Genomic DNA, 19,748 nt, shown 5'->3' with positions numbered 1-19,748 from the left:
TGACTCTAAAAGAGCGCTTCGTGGGAGGCAATCCACGCATTTATCTGCTTTTATTTTGTTTGTTTTTCGTTGTTTTAAGTTGTTTTGTAGGTAATTGTCCAAGTATGATTCAAGAAAAATGAAAATTTTTGAAGCCCCTATGACCAAAACCTTGGCATGGCCCGTGCTCCCACTGGCATGGCCGTGCCAGACCATGCCAACAAAAAAGACAAAAACACTAGAAGCTTGGCATGGCACGTGCCCCGAGCTGGCACAGCCGTGCCCGATCCCTAGTAAGCCATATACAACAAAATTTTCTTCTTCTTCCTTCATTCATCAACACAAACATCTCTCTACCTTCAAACTTCTCTCTAAAACCTCCATAACCATCAACACAATTTCTTCACCAAATCAATTCCAAACATCATTTCAATCATAACCCTTCACTCAAAAACAACTTTCGTCCACCCAAACCAAAAATCACCCAAATTCGTAACCCCAATTAACCTAACCTAAAAACCACAAATTCATCACCAATCTCCACAACTAAACTCATAAACCTTACTTAAACCTTAATCCCATAACTAAACCAACCTTTTCCACCAAAAATCTTCCCAAACCCTAACCTTCACCAAAACCACACAAAGTCAAAACAAGGTCAAGGTAATGGCTTCAAAGAGGAGTTGAAAGGAAGTAGCAAGCTCTTCAGGAGGACCTCCCCCAAAGAAACAAGCACAGACAAAGAATCATGGAATAAAATTCAAGGACAACAAGCAAAAGGATAGGTATAAAGTTCTAACCTATAAACCTTTACATGCTTGTAGATACCCTGATTCTCATAGTTTGAATGAACTAGGCATTAGAGATAATGTGTATAAGTTGCTAGGAAACCTGGGATGGATTGATATGGTGAGACCTATGAGAGGTTATGAAAACTTCACCTAGGAGTTTTTAAGATCAATTGTTTTTACGGAGGATAGGTTGAATTTTGATAATCCTGGTCATAGAGTATCTTTTCCGCTTATGAATATTGATTACGAGATGTCTCTTCAGCACTTTTGTGATGAAATGGGTTTTGCAAATGCGGGGTACATCCATGACTCTTGGGATCAAGATCTAAAGTCGGCCGACTATCAACCCGCTATCTTTTGGGAACGTATCACCGGTCTAAGGAAATTTAATACACGTGACAATAAAGCTAGTAACATTCACAACCCTGTGCTTAGGTACCTTCATAGGGTTATGGCTTGCGCCATTTGGGGAAGAACTGAGTTAGAGAACACTAGGACATATGAGCTTTTCATGTTGTGGGCTATGCTTAATAACCACCATGTGAACACTTGTTTCTACTTGCTTGATTATCTTGCCTATGTAGGTAATAGGTCTGACGGTAAGGGAGAGATAGTAGTGGGTGGTATCATCACATACATAACTAGGCAATTTGGAGTGCATGAGGACGAGGGGATAAATCCAATTGAGGGCAAAAATAGGCTTAACATAGAGACCCTCATCTATATGAACTTCATAAAACATCGTTCACCCATGCAATATGCACTCAAGCTCAATGTGCCTATTTTATTTCTAATTCTTAACCCATCTCGGACTAACATCGAGGTGAAGGAAAATTTGTTGTATGTTGATTATGACTAGGTACATGAAGAGCAAAATCTAGGTGAGGAGGAAGGTGCACACTTGCACCATGATGAGGAGCACCATGACCAAGAAGCCGGTAGGCTCAATGATAATGAAATATGGGCATGGATACAAACTGAGGTTGAGAGGATAAGCACCGAGCAACAAAGTCAAGGTGTTGAAATATTCGAGCTAAGAAATGATGTCCTAAGGGGCAACTGCATGACCGAAGAGAACAATGAAATGCTCTGAAAGATGATGCAACACTTTCATCTCCTAGGTCCTCCTTATGGACCTCAATGAAAAATTGTGAACTTTCCTCTTCCTCTCTTCCCTTATCTCTTCTCTCTTTCTCCTACTCTTTCCTCTCCTCCTACTTCTACTTATTCTTCTTCTTCTTCTCTTTTCTTTTATTTTTCTTGTTTTTGAATCATTGAGGACAATGCTTCTCCTAAGTGTGGGGGTGGGGTGGGGGGGGCGGGGGGGGGCTAATAAAGTGTCTTGAGTCATAGTGTTCCAAACTCCCTTGAACTTTATTCTTTTATTTTGTTTTATTGTGAAAGGAATGATTAAGTAGCTTGTTTTTATTGAAAATTATGACATAAATTTTTTGTTGTCTTTTCCAAATTGGTCGTTTCTTGTACATGAAAGTGATTTCTTGTGTTTTTAGTGTTCTTGCTATACCCACATCATGTTTTATTGTGAAAATTCTCCAATGAGAAAATCTCTTAGTTGCAATCCTTGAGCAAGTGTATGAGTAGGTATTTTAAGGAACACGTTCTAACTTTAATGGTAACTTGGACCCTTAATCGTCTTCAGAGTAAAAGTAGTATAAGTTTGTGTGGGGAATAATGTGCTATAATGTGTTAAACCAAAATGAGGCGGAAGCAATATCACCAACACATGGAGGAAATGATACCCCCTCGCTGACTTCCTACGTGTGGTGATGCTTCTCTAATAAACTGAATGTAATTTCCATAAATCCCTCTAAAAAGAGGAAATAATTAAATACATCATCAACACATGGAGGAAAGGATACCCCCTCGCTGACTTCCTACGTGAAGATGATTAATTTGTAGCACTACTTAGGGTGATCATGGAATCTAGGAGGAAAGGATACCCCCTCGCTGACTTCCTATGAGAATTGATACCCCCTAAGCAATCTGCAAGCCCCCAAGTATTTAAATCGTCAAATTAAATCTAACTAATTCCCATCTCTCTTATACGAAATGAAGAAAGAATTTTTCTCGGTTACTTTAGTGTTAAGGTTAGAACCTGTTCCTCATAATATCTGTTTTTATATAGGAGCAAGAAATGGGTTGGATTACACACACACACACACACTCACTTGAGATTTGTTGTTGGGTTGAATAGGTTCACAAAGAATACTTGGAGTTGTGATTAGTGTACATTAAAATAAAGCCTTAGAGGAGACATAAGTTTTTTTAATTGAATTGTCATATGTTAATCTTTTTGTTGCTGCTATGATTAATGCCTTTTGCTTGAGGACAAGAAAAGATTCAAGTGTGGGGGAGTTTGATGAGTCAATAATTAGTTATTTTTATATAATATTTAGTCTCTTTTTATTTATATTTAAGTTTATTTTATTTAAGTATTATTTCCTTTTTGATCTATTTTACTTCAATTGCATATTATTATATTTCAGGAATGAATATTTAATGGATTGAGTCTTGGAGCAAAAGAAAAGAGTTTGGAGCTGATTCGGAGCGAAAATACAAAGATTTGGAGACAAAAATATGTCTTCCCAAGTCAGAAGCATGGCACGGCCAGTGCCACTAACTAGCACGGCCGTACCACCTCGTAGGACAGGCTTTTGCTGCTTTTGCTTAGATTTCAAGCTACTCTATTTAGTTTTGACCAAAAAGCCCGCAGTTTCTTGTGGAACATTCTAGTGATGTAATTTCTTATATTTTAAGTCGAATATAAACTATAAATAGAGTAGCTAGCCATCACAACAAATCATCTTTTATTCTTGGAATTCAATAAGTGACAATTGTCTTTCTAATAAAAGTTCTTTCTTTATTTCTTTATTTCTTTTTACTTTATGCTTTTCTTCTTCTTCTCCATGTCTACGATGAACATGAGTGAGTAGACTTCTCTTGTCTTGGGATTGTTGGATAAGTCTAATGACATAATCCTAATCAAACCAAGCCTTAAACCTTAATTTTATGTAACCCTAATTTCTAATCTAAAGTGTTTAGACAAGGATTGCGAAACATAAAAATAGTCTAGCAAACCTTGAGACACATAAAGTTTCGAGCTTCAAGGATTCCAAAGGCAATCACCCCAGAAAATATGCATGGTTGTTGGATGAACACACTCACTGAGACCGAAAGGAGATGTGATAGTCTAAAGAGAAACTTGTCTTTAGAAATTAGGTCTAACATAAAGTTATAAGTTTAAGGGTTTGTTTCTGAAGGATTCGTTATTATGATGAACCAATAATCCCAAGACTCTCTTTTTATTATTATATTCTATCGTTTAAAAACCCCAACTTTGCAATTCAACCTCTTCTAATCATCAACTAAAGTTAATTGAATTGAACAACTACCTGTCGAAATGATACTCTTTTTATTACTACATCGGTAAAACGTGCACTTGCGGTTTATCCAGTCACTCCCCCTGAGTTCTATCCATGTTAATTAAATTCATCATTAAAAACGAAATTCACTAAGAATAATCTCACATTAATAGACTAAGAGATAAGAAGAAGGTCCTATTAATTTAACTCAATTAAAATTAAATTAATGGGGCTCAGAGCCTATAAATATTATACATCTACTCCCCCTTTTGTCATCAACAAAGACAAAAAGAAAGAGATGATAAAAACAGGGAGAAATTTTGTAATTACAAGACATATATCAGAGCATTTAAAAAAAATAGTTCAGAAGCATAAACATTGTTTAGAAGCACATCAACATGTTTAGATGCAAAATTAAGTCAGAAGCACAATTAGTTCAGAAGCATAAATTCAGAAGCACAAGCATGCAAAGATACAAAAGATTAAAAAAAAAAAAAAACTAAGGGTGTGGAATCTAAGGTTGGGCTTGTTTTTGGAACATGTCCATCATCTGTTTCAGCATCTTGTTTGTCTCTTCTTGTTGTTGCTTCATTTCCTTCTTGAAAACTTCATTGCTTCTGATCATGTTTTCTTCCCTTATTCTTGCTTCTTCCAGCTTTGCTTCTGTTGATGACTTGTATTCAAGCCAAAGTAGCTTCTGTTCCAGGAGTTCTTTCTTCAGTTTCTTGTTTTCTCTTTCCAAATCAGCATTTCTTTGCATCAGATCCAAACTAGTAGAGGCTGATTTGAAATTGATATTGTTCAACTAAGTTAAGTCCAATTCCTTGGGATGCACACCAGTAGGAATGAAATTAGTAGCATTCCTTCCTCTTAAGCATAGAGGATTTTGCACCCAAGTTCTTAGCACTTTCACTTCTTGAAGATTGTTATCAACTCCTTTCAACCAATCTTGAAGCTTTTGTTGAGCAGAGTCTTGAGCATCAAGACAAGTTCTCTGAAGCTCAATCAAGAAGAAGTCTACTCTTTCTTTTAATCTTTTCCATAGCTTCTCATAGTTGTCCTTAAGAATCAGATCATTCCTTGCTTGAATCAAATTGTTCAACTCTTGAAATATGTTCTCACACACATCTGCTAAAATAGTAAAATATAGAAACAATGTGGGTGGAGAGGGTACATTGGTTTTGGCAGGAGCATAAGGTTGAATGGCTAAGCTTGATGATGAAGTTTGGTCATTTGTGAAGGTTTGAGTTTGAATTCTGGTTTCTGAGGGTTGATCAGGAACATAGTTTACAATCACAGTAGAGGAAGAGTTTGATTGCTCAACCTCAACATCAGAAGCTTCTGATGTGATCATAAAATCAGGTTCACTGATGGTTTCAGGAATAGAAAGAGATTCAGTTTGATCAGGAACAAGTTGTTCTGGAACAGAAAGTTCAAGAACAACATGTTCAGAGGTAGAGACATTAGGGCATGTTGTTAAGGCCATTTGTAAGTTAGGTATTTGATGTGGGGGGCTTTCTAAAGCAACTTCCATAGAAGCTACTTCAGAGGCTCTCTCTAGTTTGGGCTTAACACCTAATAGTTCACCAGAATAGTGACTGACCAGATTCTATAAGACTGATGTTCCTGAAGTTTGGTTGGTTGAAGATGGATGAGATGATGTTGACTCATTGAGAATTGAAGACTCAGGACCTATATGTTCATCTATCAACTCTGCATCAGTAGGAACAAAGCTGAGAGGTTCAATCATTGGTGGTTTTAAAGGATGGTTAACAGGTAGTCTATTGCAAAAGTCTGCTTTTATTTGAGACAAACCAATAATCCTTTCATCAATATTTGAATTTATGGGCTCATAGGGAGTGTTATCAACATGCTTTTTGTGGAGTTTGGTGGATGGTGATGGGGATAAAGCTTTTTGTAAGTTTTCATAGACTTTGATCAAAGGAACATTATCCATGTCTAAAGAGGATGTTGAGGAGGTTGATTGAGAGGATGTGGAGGTTGAATCAAATTCTACTACTATAATATTATCAATATGTGGAGAATCAGGATTTCCTTTATCAGCTTTTGACACACCAGCTTTTGAAGTATCAACATTTTCCTCCTGGACTCCCTCTGCAGCTACCATCAGCAAACTTCCAGCTTCTGAAGTCACCAACTCTTGTACTTCTTCAGTAGCTTTTATTACTTCCTGTGCACTTACTCCAACATCTTCCCTTGCTATGCTTGATACAGGGACTTCAATTCTTTTTGTAAGTTCCCTTATCTTTTCAAGTGCAGCAACATCTTCAGTTTTCTTCTTCTTCATTTCTCTTGTGACTAGATCAGTAACAGCTGTAATTTGATCTTCTTCTTCTACATAACTTGATTCCTATAGTTTCCTGATAGCTTGCTTTCTCTTCTTCTTTGGGATAGAAGGTTGATCAGGAGCAGATTGTGAAGTTGCAGCAGCTTTACCAATTATGGTTCTCTTGTTCAGAACCATATCAGCATCAAGGTCCTGAACTTCTTCTTGAATAGTTGGTACACTAGGACTAAATTCATTCACTTTAGAAGAAGCTTTCTCCTTCTTATCTAACTTGGCCTTCTTAGCAGGTTGTTCAGGACCATCATCCAGATACTATTCCTTTGTGAGAGCTTTCCTTTTGGTCTTCCAACTCTTGGCCACAGGCAAAGCACCACCATACATGGTGTCTGGAACATCACAGAGCCTGATATTCTTGCCAGTACTTTCAAAGTGATCCACAATGTAGTTCATCTGAACATTAATAGGATCTTGCTTACATATAGGAGGAAACCCATCCATTAAATCAGATACAACATCTGATTCCTTCAGATCTGTGCTAAACTTCTTATAAGCTCCCTTCTCTATCAGCTTCATCTTCCTGAGAGTTTGCCCATTGATCACTTTGCCTGTTTTAGTGCCAAGCTGATCATTAGTGAATATGTTGAGCTCTGTAAGTACTTTCAGAATTCCTCCTTGATGAAAAATCTCTAAAATTAGCCTTCCATAGGGAATCCTGCACATTCTGTTATCTTGGCTTTCCCTGAGCTCTTTGATCATGTGCTTGAAGATGTACTTAGGCATATTTGCACTCTCCTTCTTGATGAAGTAATGAAGGAACACTCTGTACTGCAAAGAAGGTTGATCTCCACCACCACCTTTTGGTAGGAGATTCTCATTCTGTATCTTCAGGAGCAGCTTCTTCTCCATGGTCAGATAACAGTAAGCCCCTTTCTTCGTGCTGTTGAACATAGACATGTTCACAACTTCATTCCATGGAATGTTCTTGCTGTTGTCCACACCATCTGTGAAACTTCCTTCTGATGGTCTTCTGATTACAAATGCAATAGCTTCCTAAGAGATGAAGACAGGAATTCCCATGATGCTTGACCTAATTTCTGTAACCGTGAAAGGTTCCAAGCCCATTTCTTTTCTTGATTTCCCAGTAAGAGTAGGATCAATCATAATTTTCTCCGTTTCTTCCAGCTTAGCAGCTTTATGGTCGTAAACTTGTGCTCTAACCCAGAAGTGCCTCACTAGGTTCTTATATGTTGGACCATTCAACATAGTGAAGTAATCCATCAAAACTTAAGCTTCATAGTAGCTTCTGATGTCGCAACCATGATATGACAAAGAGATGAAATCTATAGGGTTCTCAGTCTGAACATTGAGTTCCCATTCCTCAAGAGACATGGTTCTTCCTCTGATTTCATACGCAGGAGTTTCTTGAGTAGTTGATTTTGGAACTACTTCTTGCATGTTTGATTCTGGAACGGAGCTTGAGGATGCCATTGATGTTGAAGACAGTTTTTAGGGTTCTAGGATTTGGTTTGGAGAGGACGAGCTTACTTCGCAGAGAACAGTGTGAAAAGTAGAAAGTGTAGCTTGTGAAGTGAGTTGTGTGTGTTTTGTCTAAGTGTTTTGAGTAAAAAACGTTTACAATTCAGAAGGGGACAAACAAACACAACATTAATGACATGGGGGCGCGAGAAAGAACGTTCAAAGCTTAAAATCATCATTGCCCTCTTACTTTACACACCAATACACATAAGCCACATCAGAGTTTCTCAGAGTAACTGCCAAGTTAGTGGGACATGTGTTACTAAAAATTAACTTCCAATGTTTCCACTAACTCTGTTGTTCAGGAGCACAAATCCCAGCTTCTAGAGTTCAGATGCTGATGTCATCTTCAAAAACACATTTTCCTCAGAACCTCAATAAAGAGCTTCTGATGGACCATAGCTTCTGAACAACTTCAGGACCTAAATTCCTATTCAGGAGCAAGCAAATTTAATCAGACACAAAGTGCATGTTCAAATTTTTCTTTATAAAATCAAATCTTTCCATAGTTAAAGGCTTAATAAATATATCAGCCCATTGATATTCGGTATCAATGAATTGTATATCTAAAATTCCTTTTTGAACATAGTCTCTAATAAATTGGTGTTTGATTTCAATATGCTTGGCTCTTGAATGTAGAATTAGATTCTTTAACAAACAAATAACAGCAGTATTATCACAATAAATGGGAATACTGTTAGCATTAATCTGATAATCTTCCAACTGATGTTTCATCCAAAGTAGTTGTGTACAACAACTTGCAGCTAAGATGTATTCTGCCTTTGCTATAGACATAACAATAGTTGCTTGTCTTTTGCTAGCCCAGGTTATCAGATTATCACCCAGAAACTGGCAGTTGCCACTGGTTGATTTTCTTTCAATCCTGTCACCAGCATAATCAGCATCACAAAATCCAACCAACTGATAATTTAAGGATTTCATATAAAAGAGTCCAAGATTACTTGTTCCTTTAAAATACCTGAAGATTCTCTTAACAGCAGTTAAATGAGATTCTTTAGGGTCTGATTGGAATCTTGCACACAAACATACACTGAATAAAATATCTGGCCTAGATGCAGTGATGTATAACAAAGAACCAATCATACCTCTATACAACTTCTAGTCTACTGTTGGTCCAGTATCTTCTTTGCTTAAGGTGCAGGTTGGATGCATTGGAGTGTTCATCACTTTACAATCTTCTAGCTTGAACTTCTTCAGAAGCTTGATAGGCCAAACCGCAAGTGCACGATCTATCGAAGTAATAGTAGTAAAAGAGTATCGTTCCGCTAGGGAGTTGGTCAATCTAATTAACTTTTACAAAATGATTAGAGGAGGAGAGAGATTGAAAAGAGGAGGTTCAGTTGTTGAAAGTAAATAACAATTAATAAAAATAGCCTTGGGATCATTGGTTCGTCATAATAACAAACCCTTCTCTAGACAAGACTTTAACTTCTAATTTCATGGTTTACACCTTAATTTCTAAAGACCGGTTTCCCTTTAGCCTCTCACCTTTCCGATGAAAGTCCGGTGAGAGTTTACCCCTAGTAACCAAGCCTATTTCGCTGACTTGATTACTAGAAGATGCTTATAAGGTTTGAAACTACTTGTGTCTCAAGAATTGCAAAGACTATTTCACTGCCTTTGCAATTCTTGTCTAAATTCACTTGTTCCAACATCAAAGCTCCGCTTTCGCATTATGAATTGATGTTTGAGATGATGGATTAACAATTATCAAACCCTCCACTTTCGCTTCTACAGTTTGATAATGGTTAATTCATGTTAAAGTGGTGAATTTAGATTAGAAATTAAAGTTACATGAAATTAGGGTTAAAGCATTGGTTCGATTAGGATTACGTCATTAGACTTATCCAATAATCCCAAGACAAAGAAGTCTACTCACTCATGTTCATCGTAGACATGGGGGAAGAAGAGAGAAAACAATAAAATAAATTGCGAGAAAGAAAGTAAAGAAAAGAAAAGAACTTTATTAAAATAATTGTCACTAACAAATTCTAAGAAAAGGTGAATGTTTATGAGGGAGAGCTACTCTATTTATAGCTTTACAATTGACTTAAAATCTAAGCAACTATAAGGGCTAATCAGTAAAACTACAACAGAGTAACTTGGGCCCAAAGAAAAAGCAGCAAAAGAGGCTCGGAGGGTGGCATGGTCGTGCCACATGTTGGCACGGGCCGTGCTAAGCTTATGACTTTGTGGAGACATATTTTTGTCTCCGTATCTTCGTATTCTTGCACTGTATTTGCTCCAGTCCTCTTTCTTTTGCTCCAAGACACCTTCCACCATATATTCATTCCAGAAATAAAATAAAATGCAATTTAAAGTAAAAGATTCAAAAAGGAAATAAATTTGCAATAAAATAAAATCAAATCTAAATAAAACTAAACTAAATAATGCATTAAAATATACTAAATTATGACTCATCAAACTCCCCCACACTTGAATCGTTGCTTGTCCTCAAGCAAAAGGCAATGGACATAGCAGCAACAAAAAGATTAATTATGGCAATGCAATTGAAACAACATGTCTCTCTTAAGGTTTTGTTTCAAGTACACTAATCACAATTTCAAACATTCCTCGTGAACCTATTCAACCCAACATCAAGTCTCAAGTGAGTGTGTGTGTGCAGTCCAACCTTTTTCTTGCTCATGTATAAGGCAGATATGTTATACCCTAATTTTGGACCTAAAAATACTAGCTCAATTCTCCTTTTCTTACATTTTAAGTCATTTGAACTGTCTCTGATCAATTACATCTTTCTCTGCATTTTATTTCAATATTACTTGTAAAATTCATGAAAAAGGGTATTTTAGTCATTTCCTGTATCCAAATTCATTTTAGTCCTTGGAAATTGTTTGAGTCCTTTCAAATAGTTTGAATAATTCTTTGTTTCCATTCTATGTCAAAATCCATTTCAAAAATCACATTTGAAGTCATTTTGAGTCAGTTTAGCCCTTAGGGGCATTTTAGTCTTTTCATGTATTAGAACTCTGTTTAAATTCTAAAAAAATTGTCTCTGAGTCTTTTCAATTTGTCTAAATAAACTCTTGCTCTAACTCCATGTTAAAATCCATTTTAAGAATTGCATCTGAGTCATTTTAGTCCCTAGGGGCATTTTGGTCATTTCACACGAAATTTTGGCAGAGAGAGGTTACTTTAAAGTACCTCATTTAAGTAGTTGGTTCGTTTTAGTCCATTTTGTGTTTTTTATTGGTTTCACTTTACGTTTATTCCAAATTACATTTTTAAAATTCAATTTTTATTAAGTTTTTTGCACTTTAGTCCTTTTCCTTTTTTCTTCCTTTAAAATTTTTCTAATTTGCATTTTGGTCCTCCAAGTCAAACTTTTATCTTTTAGTTCCTTTTTGGTCAATTGCATTTCAGTCCCCAAAAATTTTAACTATTGCAAAATGGTCCTAATTTTGTCCAGTCTATTTTTTTAGTCTTTTTTCTATTATTTTGCAGACAGGTCCTTGTAGTTCCCAATTTTGCAGAAAGGTCCTTTTGATAAAATCCAGCAAGGCCGAATTCACACAAGTCCAGTACAGGTGTCACAAGTCCATTAGTCCAGAGTATCACACTTGGCCTATAAATAGAGGCCAACTCATCAATGCAGAGGGGATCAATCACACAGTGCCAACTCACAAACACATTCACGTTTCTCTCCCCAGATCAAAAAGATCAAACCCAGAAATTTCACAAGAACACAATGAAGGTTTGAAGAATCTTCAAACCCTAACCGTTTTCCAGCAACACAATCCAACTCAAATTCGTACCAAATTCATCATCAAATATACAGTTCAACAACAAATTCCACAAAAAACGAATCAAACAGCTTCAATTTCTCAATTGATTGAGAATCATTTCGATTCTCAGATATCTTCAACGAAGATTTCATCATCAAATCGTTGTCCTCTCCCTACAATTCAAACCCTAAGGTGATCACAGGAAGAAGACAGTGAGAGAAGAGAAGAAGAAAGATCGAAAAGATTCGAAGCATAAAAGAAGAAGAGGAGTTCACCGGTTCATTTCTCAATTCGCAACAACAAAGAATCTACCAGACACATCAGGAAGGATTCACGAAGAATCTCCAGGTAAACTCATCAAATCCTCTCGTTTTTTTGTCATAAATCATCATCGAAGACTTGTGAACGAAAATGAACGGTGAATCGAAACAAGAATCATGAAAACATTCGAAAAACTTTGAAACTGAAACCCTAAAAATGCAATTCGTGAAGATTCACCGTTCATTTGCAAAACCTGAGTTCAAATCCATAATCAGTGAAGAGGATAGAGTAGATTAGGGTTTCGTTTCAAGAGATTCGAAAAAGGTTTTGAAAACCTAAAACCGATTAGTTCAACTCTAGATCTGCTCCGATCTACTCATCATCTTTGAAAACTAATCATGGATTTGAAAAGAGAAGAGAAGTAGCTGTTTAAAAATGTAAAGAAAGTTTAGATCGGAGCATCTTGAAGCTCGCCAAAATCTGCACTTCTCACCGGAGAAGATGAAGTTTCCGGCGAAGCTCTGCAACTAGAGAGAGAAGGAGAGCGTTCTAGAGAGAGAGAGGGATGTGGAAAGTGAGAGGGAACCGGTTCAAGGCCTTATATAGACCTGTGAACCGGTTCAACCCGCTCCCGGACCCATTTCCTGCCTTTCTTGAGCCCAATAACTTGCCTGCGTACTAGCCTGCTATGCGCACCCCCCTTTCCTGCATGTTTTACTGAAATTCTTGCTCACTGCACCCCCTGCCTTGCCTAAAAATCCTTTAAAAATTCCATAAGTTTTTTCACATGTTCTTGATATTCTTCTTGACTTTTTTGTGATAGTTTTATGTGTTAAAGCTTAAGAAAGATATATGTAGTATTTTCTTGTTAATTTGTTTACCATTTTCTTAAAATTTGTGAAGTTTTTGTATGTTTTGAGTCTAAAAATCCTTTGAAATCCTAAAAAATTTCTTACATGTTTCTTGTTAGTTTTGTGATGGTTCTATGATGATTTTGTATATTAAAGGTTAGTAAAAATGTTTGTGATGTCTTTCTTGCTTCCTTGTGATGTTTAGTGTTAAAACTTGTGAAAATTGCACAACCTTGATCCAAATTTTTGAAACCTATTGTTGATTGGTAACATGTGGATTAGTGATGAGCTTACATCTGTATTTGATGTGTTTTTTTTACTATATGTTAATGTGTTGTGGTTGATAACTTATTCTACAAGTCATGTGAACATTTGTTTGTGAAAATAAAGTGTAAAGATAAGTCTATGAATGTGCCATAACTCTTGGCTTGATATTTCTTGGTAATTCTCATGTCATGGCTGAAATAAACCCTTTGAAAATTGTCATGATATGGGGAATTAGGAGCCTTGATGCTATGGTAAATTTTTGATGTGCTTTGCCACCTTTAGATTAGAAGTCTCATTATTTTTTGTCAAGTTTTTAAGTATTCCTTTTGCTTATAATTTTCATGCTATTAGACTTTGTGTTACTAACCATTTCATTTCATGTTTCATTCATTCATAAGCATTCCATATTTCATCTCCTCCTTCATCTTATTTCTTGCACTTTAAATTTTACCAAAAAAATTAGAATGTAAAACTTAGGAATTTTGTAATATTTTTTCCTATGCTTTTAAATTCTTGCAAGACCATAGCATGTATTTAGGCCAATGATGTAAAGGACAATGGACTCTAATAATGTACACCGACACAAGCACCGACACATGCACACACATCACATAGATATTTTTAGATGTATGTCTAGGATATGCATGTTTAGATGTATGGTTAGGATTGAATGTTTAGATGAATGTTTAGGATTTACACTTAGAAAAATCTCTTTTCCAAAAAATATGAACAATATCACTCAAATCATTTTCACAATAAACCTTGGGATCCAAAATCCCATTGATTTTCCCTCTTATTTTCTTAATCAAATTTCAATGAAAATTAATCATACTTGACCTTTTTCCAAAATAACTAATCAAACCTCACTTTTTTCTTCAATCTCATGCCCTTAAGGCCTCTCAATCTGCATTCTTCAAAATTCCAATTTTCAAACTTAAAATCAATCAACAAAAACAAAAACATTTTTGGAAGAGAACTACGATGGATTTGATCCCTTAAACGGGTACGTAGGCAAGGAATCAAAATTCCTTCAATTCAAATAAAATAAAAATTCAAACACTTCTTTCTCCCTCCAATTCTTCACTTAGAAACTCTTAGGTTCAAATAAACACTTTTCAAAATAGCATTTAAAAATAAAGCGCGCGCGTAGAAAATAAAGACGGTTCCTATAGGATACTATAGTCGTTATGGTGCCTAACACCTTCCCGTAGCGAAAACAACTCCCGGACCTCGATTCTCAAGGGTTTTGCTTACTTTTTCCCTTCCCAAGAAAAAATAAGATATCATCGGTTAAAAAGGTTCAAACGTAATCAATGTTTGACACCCGAAAACCAAGATAAAACAGCTGGCGACTTCACTGGGGAGACTCGAGAGTTACGCCTAGTCTTTATTTCCACGCTTGCGCTTTCGTTTTTACTTGTTTCTTTTACTTGCTTTCTTATGTGAATAAATGTTTAAATTCTTGCAAACGTGTGGGGTGAGAATATCAAAAGTCCTGCTCCCGGGCTGAGTGAACTTAGGATTTAGGAGGGATATAATCGACAATTCATTCCGAGGGTTGCCTCGTGTTTTGGATTATGCGATCAATCCCGCATAGCTAAGGCATTTTGGGGGTGATGTTGTCGGCGCGTGTTGTCGCGTTTAGGCACTTTACTTCTAATTGTTCTATGACGCTATGAACCGTAGATAACCAAACCCATCCATGGCCATTTTCTAGGATGTAGTGCGGAGGCTAAACCAAGTGTTGTCTCGAGTTTTAGTCGTCACGCGATACTACACTCAAGTTAGACCTTCTTACGGATAATCATGGAGCGAGTGTTCGTCTCGTGGCACCATGATATACGTCGGAGAGGTTGCAACTTGGGAACCTTCTTAGAACCCAGTTACTATCTCCTAAAGCCCTAGTTTCACCGGACACCGTGTCCACCCATGACTCCTTGACTTTGAATTTCAACCCACCATGTTTCTCCGTATTTGAACATAATCATGCATACATGCATACATGCATAAACTTTTTTCCATGCATTGTTATCGAAGGGCTTAAACAAATTGAATTTTTAAACATTGTAGGAATGGGGAAGACTAAGTCCTACAAGTTCAAGGAAGTGGATTTGGCTAGTTTGAGAGATTTGGCACTCAAGGTCGAGGATCCGACTGGTTTCCGACATCGTTACGGGGCTTTACTTACTATTCTCCAGACTAATGTGGATGAGAAGCTTGTGCACACTCTAGTGCAATTCTATGATCGGGAGTATCAGTGCTTTACCTTTCCCGACTTTCAGTTGGTGCCTACTCTAGAGGCTTATTCTTCCTTGACAGGTTTACCTATTGCTAAGGGGGTACCTTTCTCAGAGCATCCTCCTACTCCATTGGTTATTGCTAAAGATCTCTATCTCAAGACCACCGATGTCTCCAAGAATCTTGTCACTAAAGCTCGTATCCGAGGGTTCACTTCAGAGTATCTACTTGACAAAGCCAACCTCAAAACCACTTGTCAAGACTCTCTTGAGGCTATTCTTGCACTCCTCATCTATGGGCTTATTCTCTTTCCAAATCTTGATGACTTCGTGGACATGAATGCTATCATGATCTTCCACTCCAAGAATCCAGTTCCTACTTTGCTAGCTGACACATACCATGCTATTCACGATCGTTCCGGCAAGGGTCGTGGATACATCCTTTGTTGTGTGCCTCTCCTCTATAGGTGGTTTATTTCGCACCTTCCGAAGTCTTTCCATGACAATCCGGAGAATTGGTCTATTTCACAGAGGATTATGGCTCTCACTCCTAATGAAGTAGTTTGGCTTACTCCAGCTTCTAGAGTTAAGGAAATTATCTTTGGTGGTGGGAAGTTTCTTAATGTACCTCTTCTTGGTACCCGGGGTGGAATCAACTATAACCCGGAGCTCGCCTTGCGACAATTTGGTTTCCCGATGAAAGAGAAGCCCATCAATCTTGCTACATCTCCCTACTTCTTCCACTATTCCAATGCTCCCACATGAATAAGAGAAGATTTCATGGAAGCTTGGTCCAAGCTTCGGAAGAAAGAGGTGAAGCATATGGGTGTAAGGTCCGGTGTTGCTCATGAGGCCTATACACAGTGGGTGATAAACCAAGCTGAGGAGATTGGTATGCCTTACCCCTCCATGAGATATGTGTCTGCATCTATTCCTACCATGCCTTTGCCTCTACTACCACCTACTCAGGAGATGTATCAGGAGCATCTAGCTATGGAGAGTCGGGAGAAGCATCAGTGGAAGACTAGATACTATGAGGCTGAGAATTTGATCATGACTTTGGATGGAAAGGATGAGCAGAAGACTCATGAGGTGATGACACTGAAGAAAGAGTTAGCTAAGGCTAGGAGAGAGATTGAAGAGAAAGATAGGTTGCTTATGAGGGATTCCAAGAGGGCTAGGGGTGCCCGTAACTTCTATGCCCGATACTGCATTTATGAGTCTGAGTCTGAGGATGATGCTTCCACTTCCTATGCTTGAGGATCTCCATTTCCTGTTGTTATTTCCATTTGTTTATGTTGTTTTACATTTCAAAGTCTATCCCTTGGCTTAGTATTTCAAAGGGAATCATCTTGTAAGACTCTATGATGTTTGATTGTTCCTTGATGTTTCATTTGTTTAGTAATGTTTGCAAGTTTCTAATTTGCCTAAAACCCTTCGATGACACAAAAAAGAGTCTTTTCGCATATGCATTAACACATCTCATGCATCATATACATTCATTGGTCACAAAAGACTTCTCTCGTGCTCATTGCCTCCTGGTTTTGTCCGCCGCAGTCTGAAAAGTGGCTCGTGTTCGCAAGGTTTACCAACCAGATAGAGTTCATCAAACAAGATTTTACAAGAGAAGAATCATGGCTAACTTTGAAGAAGAAAATGCTCAGCTCCGTGCCGAATTGGCTGCTATGAAAGAAGACTTGGCTAAGGCTCATGACGCTATGTCCACTATGATGGCTGCACAAGAACAACCAGCCACGTCTGTCCCAGCTTCTACCGAAGTGATTCCATCTATTCCACTATCTACTGTGATGTCTGATGCTCGGTTTGTCATGCCCAATGGACGCCCTTATGGACTCTCAGCTTTCTATGCTCCTAACACTGCGGCTGGTATTTCTGGTATTGGCAATCAAGGACAGATTCCCTGGACAACTTTTGCTACTACACCTACTTTTATGCCTCAAGTGACTACTGTTGTTACCGATCCTGTTGTACACACTGTGCAACAGGTAATTGATGTTGATACTCCGCACGGACAAGATCCAATAATGGAGGCTATGAGAAGACAGTTAAGAGAGTTAGCTGGAGAACTCCGTGAGGTTAAAGCTAACCGTGGGAATGGTGTTTCTGCTAAGGCTCGTGATCTATGCTTGGTATCCCGATTTGAGGTTCCTAAGAAATTCAAAGTGCCAAATTTCGACAAATACAATGGATCTTCTTATCCACATAGCCATGTCATTCGGTACGTCCGGAAGATGGCTAATTATGCAGATAATGATGCACTGATGATACAATGCTTCCAGGACAGCCTAGCAGAAGATGCGGTAGATTGGTACACTGGTTTGAGCAAGGACAATATCCATACTTTTGAAGAACTTGCTGCTGCTTTTGAAAGTCATTATGAGTTCAATACCCGTTTGAAGCCGAATAGGGATTCTCTTAAGTCTTTGTCTCAAAAGTCAGATGAAACCTTCCGTGAATATGCTCAGAGGTGGAGAGGGGCAGCTGCCCGTGTTTCTCCTCGGCTTGATGAGGAAGAATTAACACAGACATTCCTGAAGACTCTGAAGAAGGAATATAAGGAAAGAATGATAGTCTCTGCTCCAAACAATTTCTCCGACATGGTTACTATGGGAACTCGTCTAGAGGAGGCTGTCAGAGAAGGTATCATCGTTCTTGAAAAGGGTGAATCTTCAGCCAGTGCACCAAAGAAGTACGGTAATGGCCACCATAAGAGGAAAGAATCCGAAGTAGGGATGGTATCTGGTAATCAGTCTACACCTGCTAATGCTACTCAGTTACCTTTACCCTACCAATACATGCAGTACTCTCAACATCCTTTCTTCGCACCATTCTACCAGCAATATCCTTTGCCACCGGGCCAACCACCAGTGCCCGTTAATGCCATTGCTCAACAAGTACAACACCAGCCTCCTGCACAACAACAAAAGCAACAACAACAGGGTCCACGGCCCAAGGCTTATTTCCCACCAATACCTATGCGGTATGCTGAGCTGCTCCCAACTTTACTTGCTAAGGGACATTGTGTCACGAGGCCAGGCAAGCCTCCGCCTACACCATTGCCTCCCAGGTTCCGACAGGATCTCACATGTGAATTCCATCAGGGTGCTCAAGGCCATGATGTTGAGGGGTGCTATGCTCTGAAGTATATTGTAAAAGACCTAATGGACAGAGGACGGTTGACTTTTGAAAATAGTGTTCCTCATGTTCTCGACAATCCACTTCCAAACCATGCTGTTGTTAACATGATCGAGGCTTTCGAAAGAGTTCATGTTCCTCAAGAGGATCCCATGTTGGATGTCCGCAATGTTGCTACTCCCCTGGTACCGCTACATGTCAAACTTTGCCAAGCTTCTTTGTTCAGTCACGACCATGCTTCTTGTTCAGAATGTCTTCAAAATCCTATGGGCTGTTGTGTGGTGCAAGATGATATACAGAGCCTGATGGATGACAGGCACTTGATTGTCAGTGATGTATGTGTGATTGTGCCAGTGTTTCATGATTCTCCGATTGAAGGTGTATCCCAGACAAGGAATGTTGAACCCTTAGTGATCAAATTACCTGGTCCGGTATCTTATGCCTCTACAAAAGCAATCCCTTACAAGTATGATGCAACCATGATTGAGAATGGAGTGGAAGTGCCTCTGGTATCCCCAGCTACGGTTGATAATGTTGCAGGAGAAATTACAGCTCTGAGAAGCGGAAAAGTCCGTTCACCCTTGTTCCAGAAGAAGGTGGTTACACCTGTTGCTACAATAACTCCACCAGTGGCTCCTCCTATTGACAAGAACACCGGCCCAACAGGCCAATCTATTGAAGAGTCTAATCTGGACGAAATTCTGAGGCTTATCAAAAAGAGTGACTATAAGATTGTTGACCAGCTGCTGCAAACTCCATCAAAGATATCCATCTTGTCTTTGCTCTTGAGCTCAGAAGCTCACAGGAAAGTGTTGATGAAAGTACTGGAACAGGCCTATGTTGATCACGAGGTCTCTGTGGATCAGTTCGATGGAATAGTGGGTAATATTACTGCTTTCAGTAACTTGGAGTTTGGTGACGATGAGCTCCCCGAAGCAGGGAAACACCACAACTTAGCTTTGCACATCTCAGTGCACTGTAAGTCTGACATGATATCCAATGTGCTGGTGGACACCGGATCATCTTTAAATGTAATGCCTGAATCTACACTGAGACAGTTGAGTCATCATGGAATCTCCTTAAGGGGAAGCAGCTATTTGGTTAAGGCTTTCGACGGGTCTCGCAAGGATGTTCTTGGGGAAGTAGACTTGCCAATTACCATTGGTCCTGAAACATTTCAGATCACTTTCCAGGTTATGGACATCAATGCTTCTT

At 38.3% G+C, this 19,748-nt stretch overlaps 1 protein-coding gene and 1 pseudogene across 1 annotated transcript; one reads left to right on the top strand and one right to left on the bottom strand.

Annotated features, from left to right (window-relative positions):
• The first annotated feature begins 645 nt into the window (after positions 1-645).
• On the top strand, positions 646-1,863 carry LOC146915448 (uncharacterized; annotated as a pseudogene).
• A 4,661-nt stretch (positions 1,864-6,524) lies between these two features.
• Positions 6,525-7,739, bottom strand: LOC146915447 (uncharacterized). Its single transcript, XM_085721352.1, has 3 exons — positions 7,563-7,739; positions 6,822-7,511; positions 6,525-6,737 (listed from the first exon to the last, which is right to left on the bottom strand). Exons 1-3 carry the CDS (start codon positions 7,737-7,739, stop codon positions 6,525-6,527), a joined length of 1,080 nt encoding a protein of 359 aa, XP_085577478.1.
• Positions 7,740-19,748: the final 12,009 nt, after the last annotated feature.

This window comes from Medicago sativa, chromosome 6 (assembly GCF_051527215.1).
Source record: "Medicago sativa cultivar Bolivia chromosome 6, Bolivia_mono, whole genome shotgun sequence".
Taxonomy (NCBI): Eukaryota; Viridiplantae; Streptophyta; class Magnoliopsida; order Fabales; family Fabaceae; genus Medicago; species Medicago sativa.
The sequence above is the reverse complement of the archived record's forward strand: the minus strand, read 5'-3'. Positions and strand labels throughout refer to the sequence as shown.

Bases quoted from the DNA above. Each gene is read 5' to 3' on its own strand.
- LOC146915447 (XM_085721352.1), bottom strand. From the start codon at position 7,739: ATGGATTACTTCACTATGTTGAATGGTCCAACATATAAGAACCTAGTG. The intron at 7,512-7,562 runs GTTACAGAAATT...TTCATCTCTTAG, and splicing joins TGGGCTTGGAACCTTTCACG to GAAGCTATTGCATTTGTAAT. The intron at 6,738-6,821 runs GTGGCCAAGAGT...CCTGCTAAGAAG, and splicing joins TGTATGGTGGTGCTTTGCCT to GCCAAGTTAGATAAGAAGGA.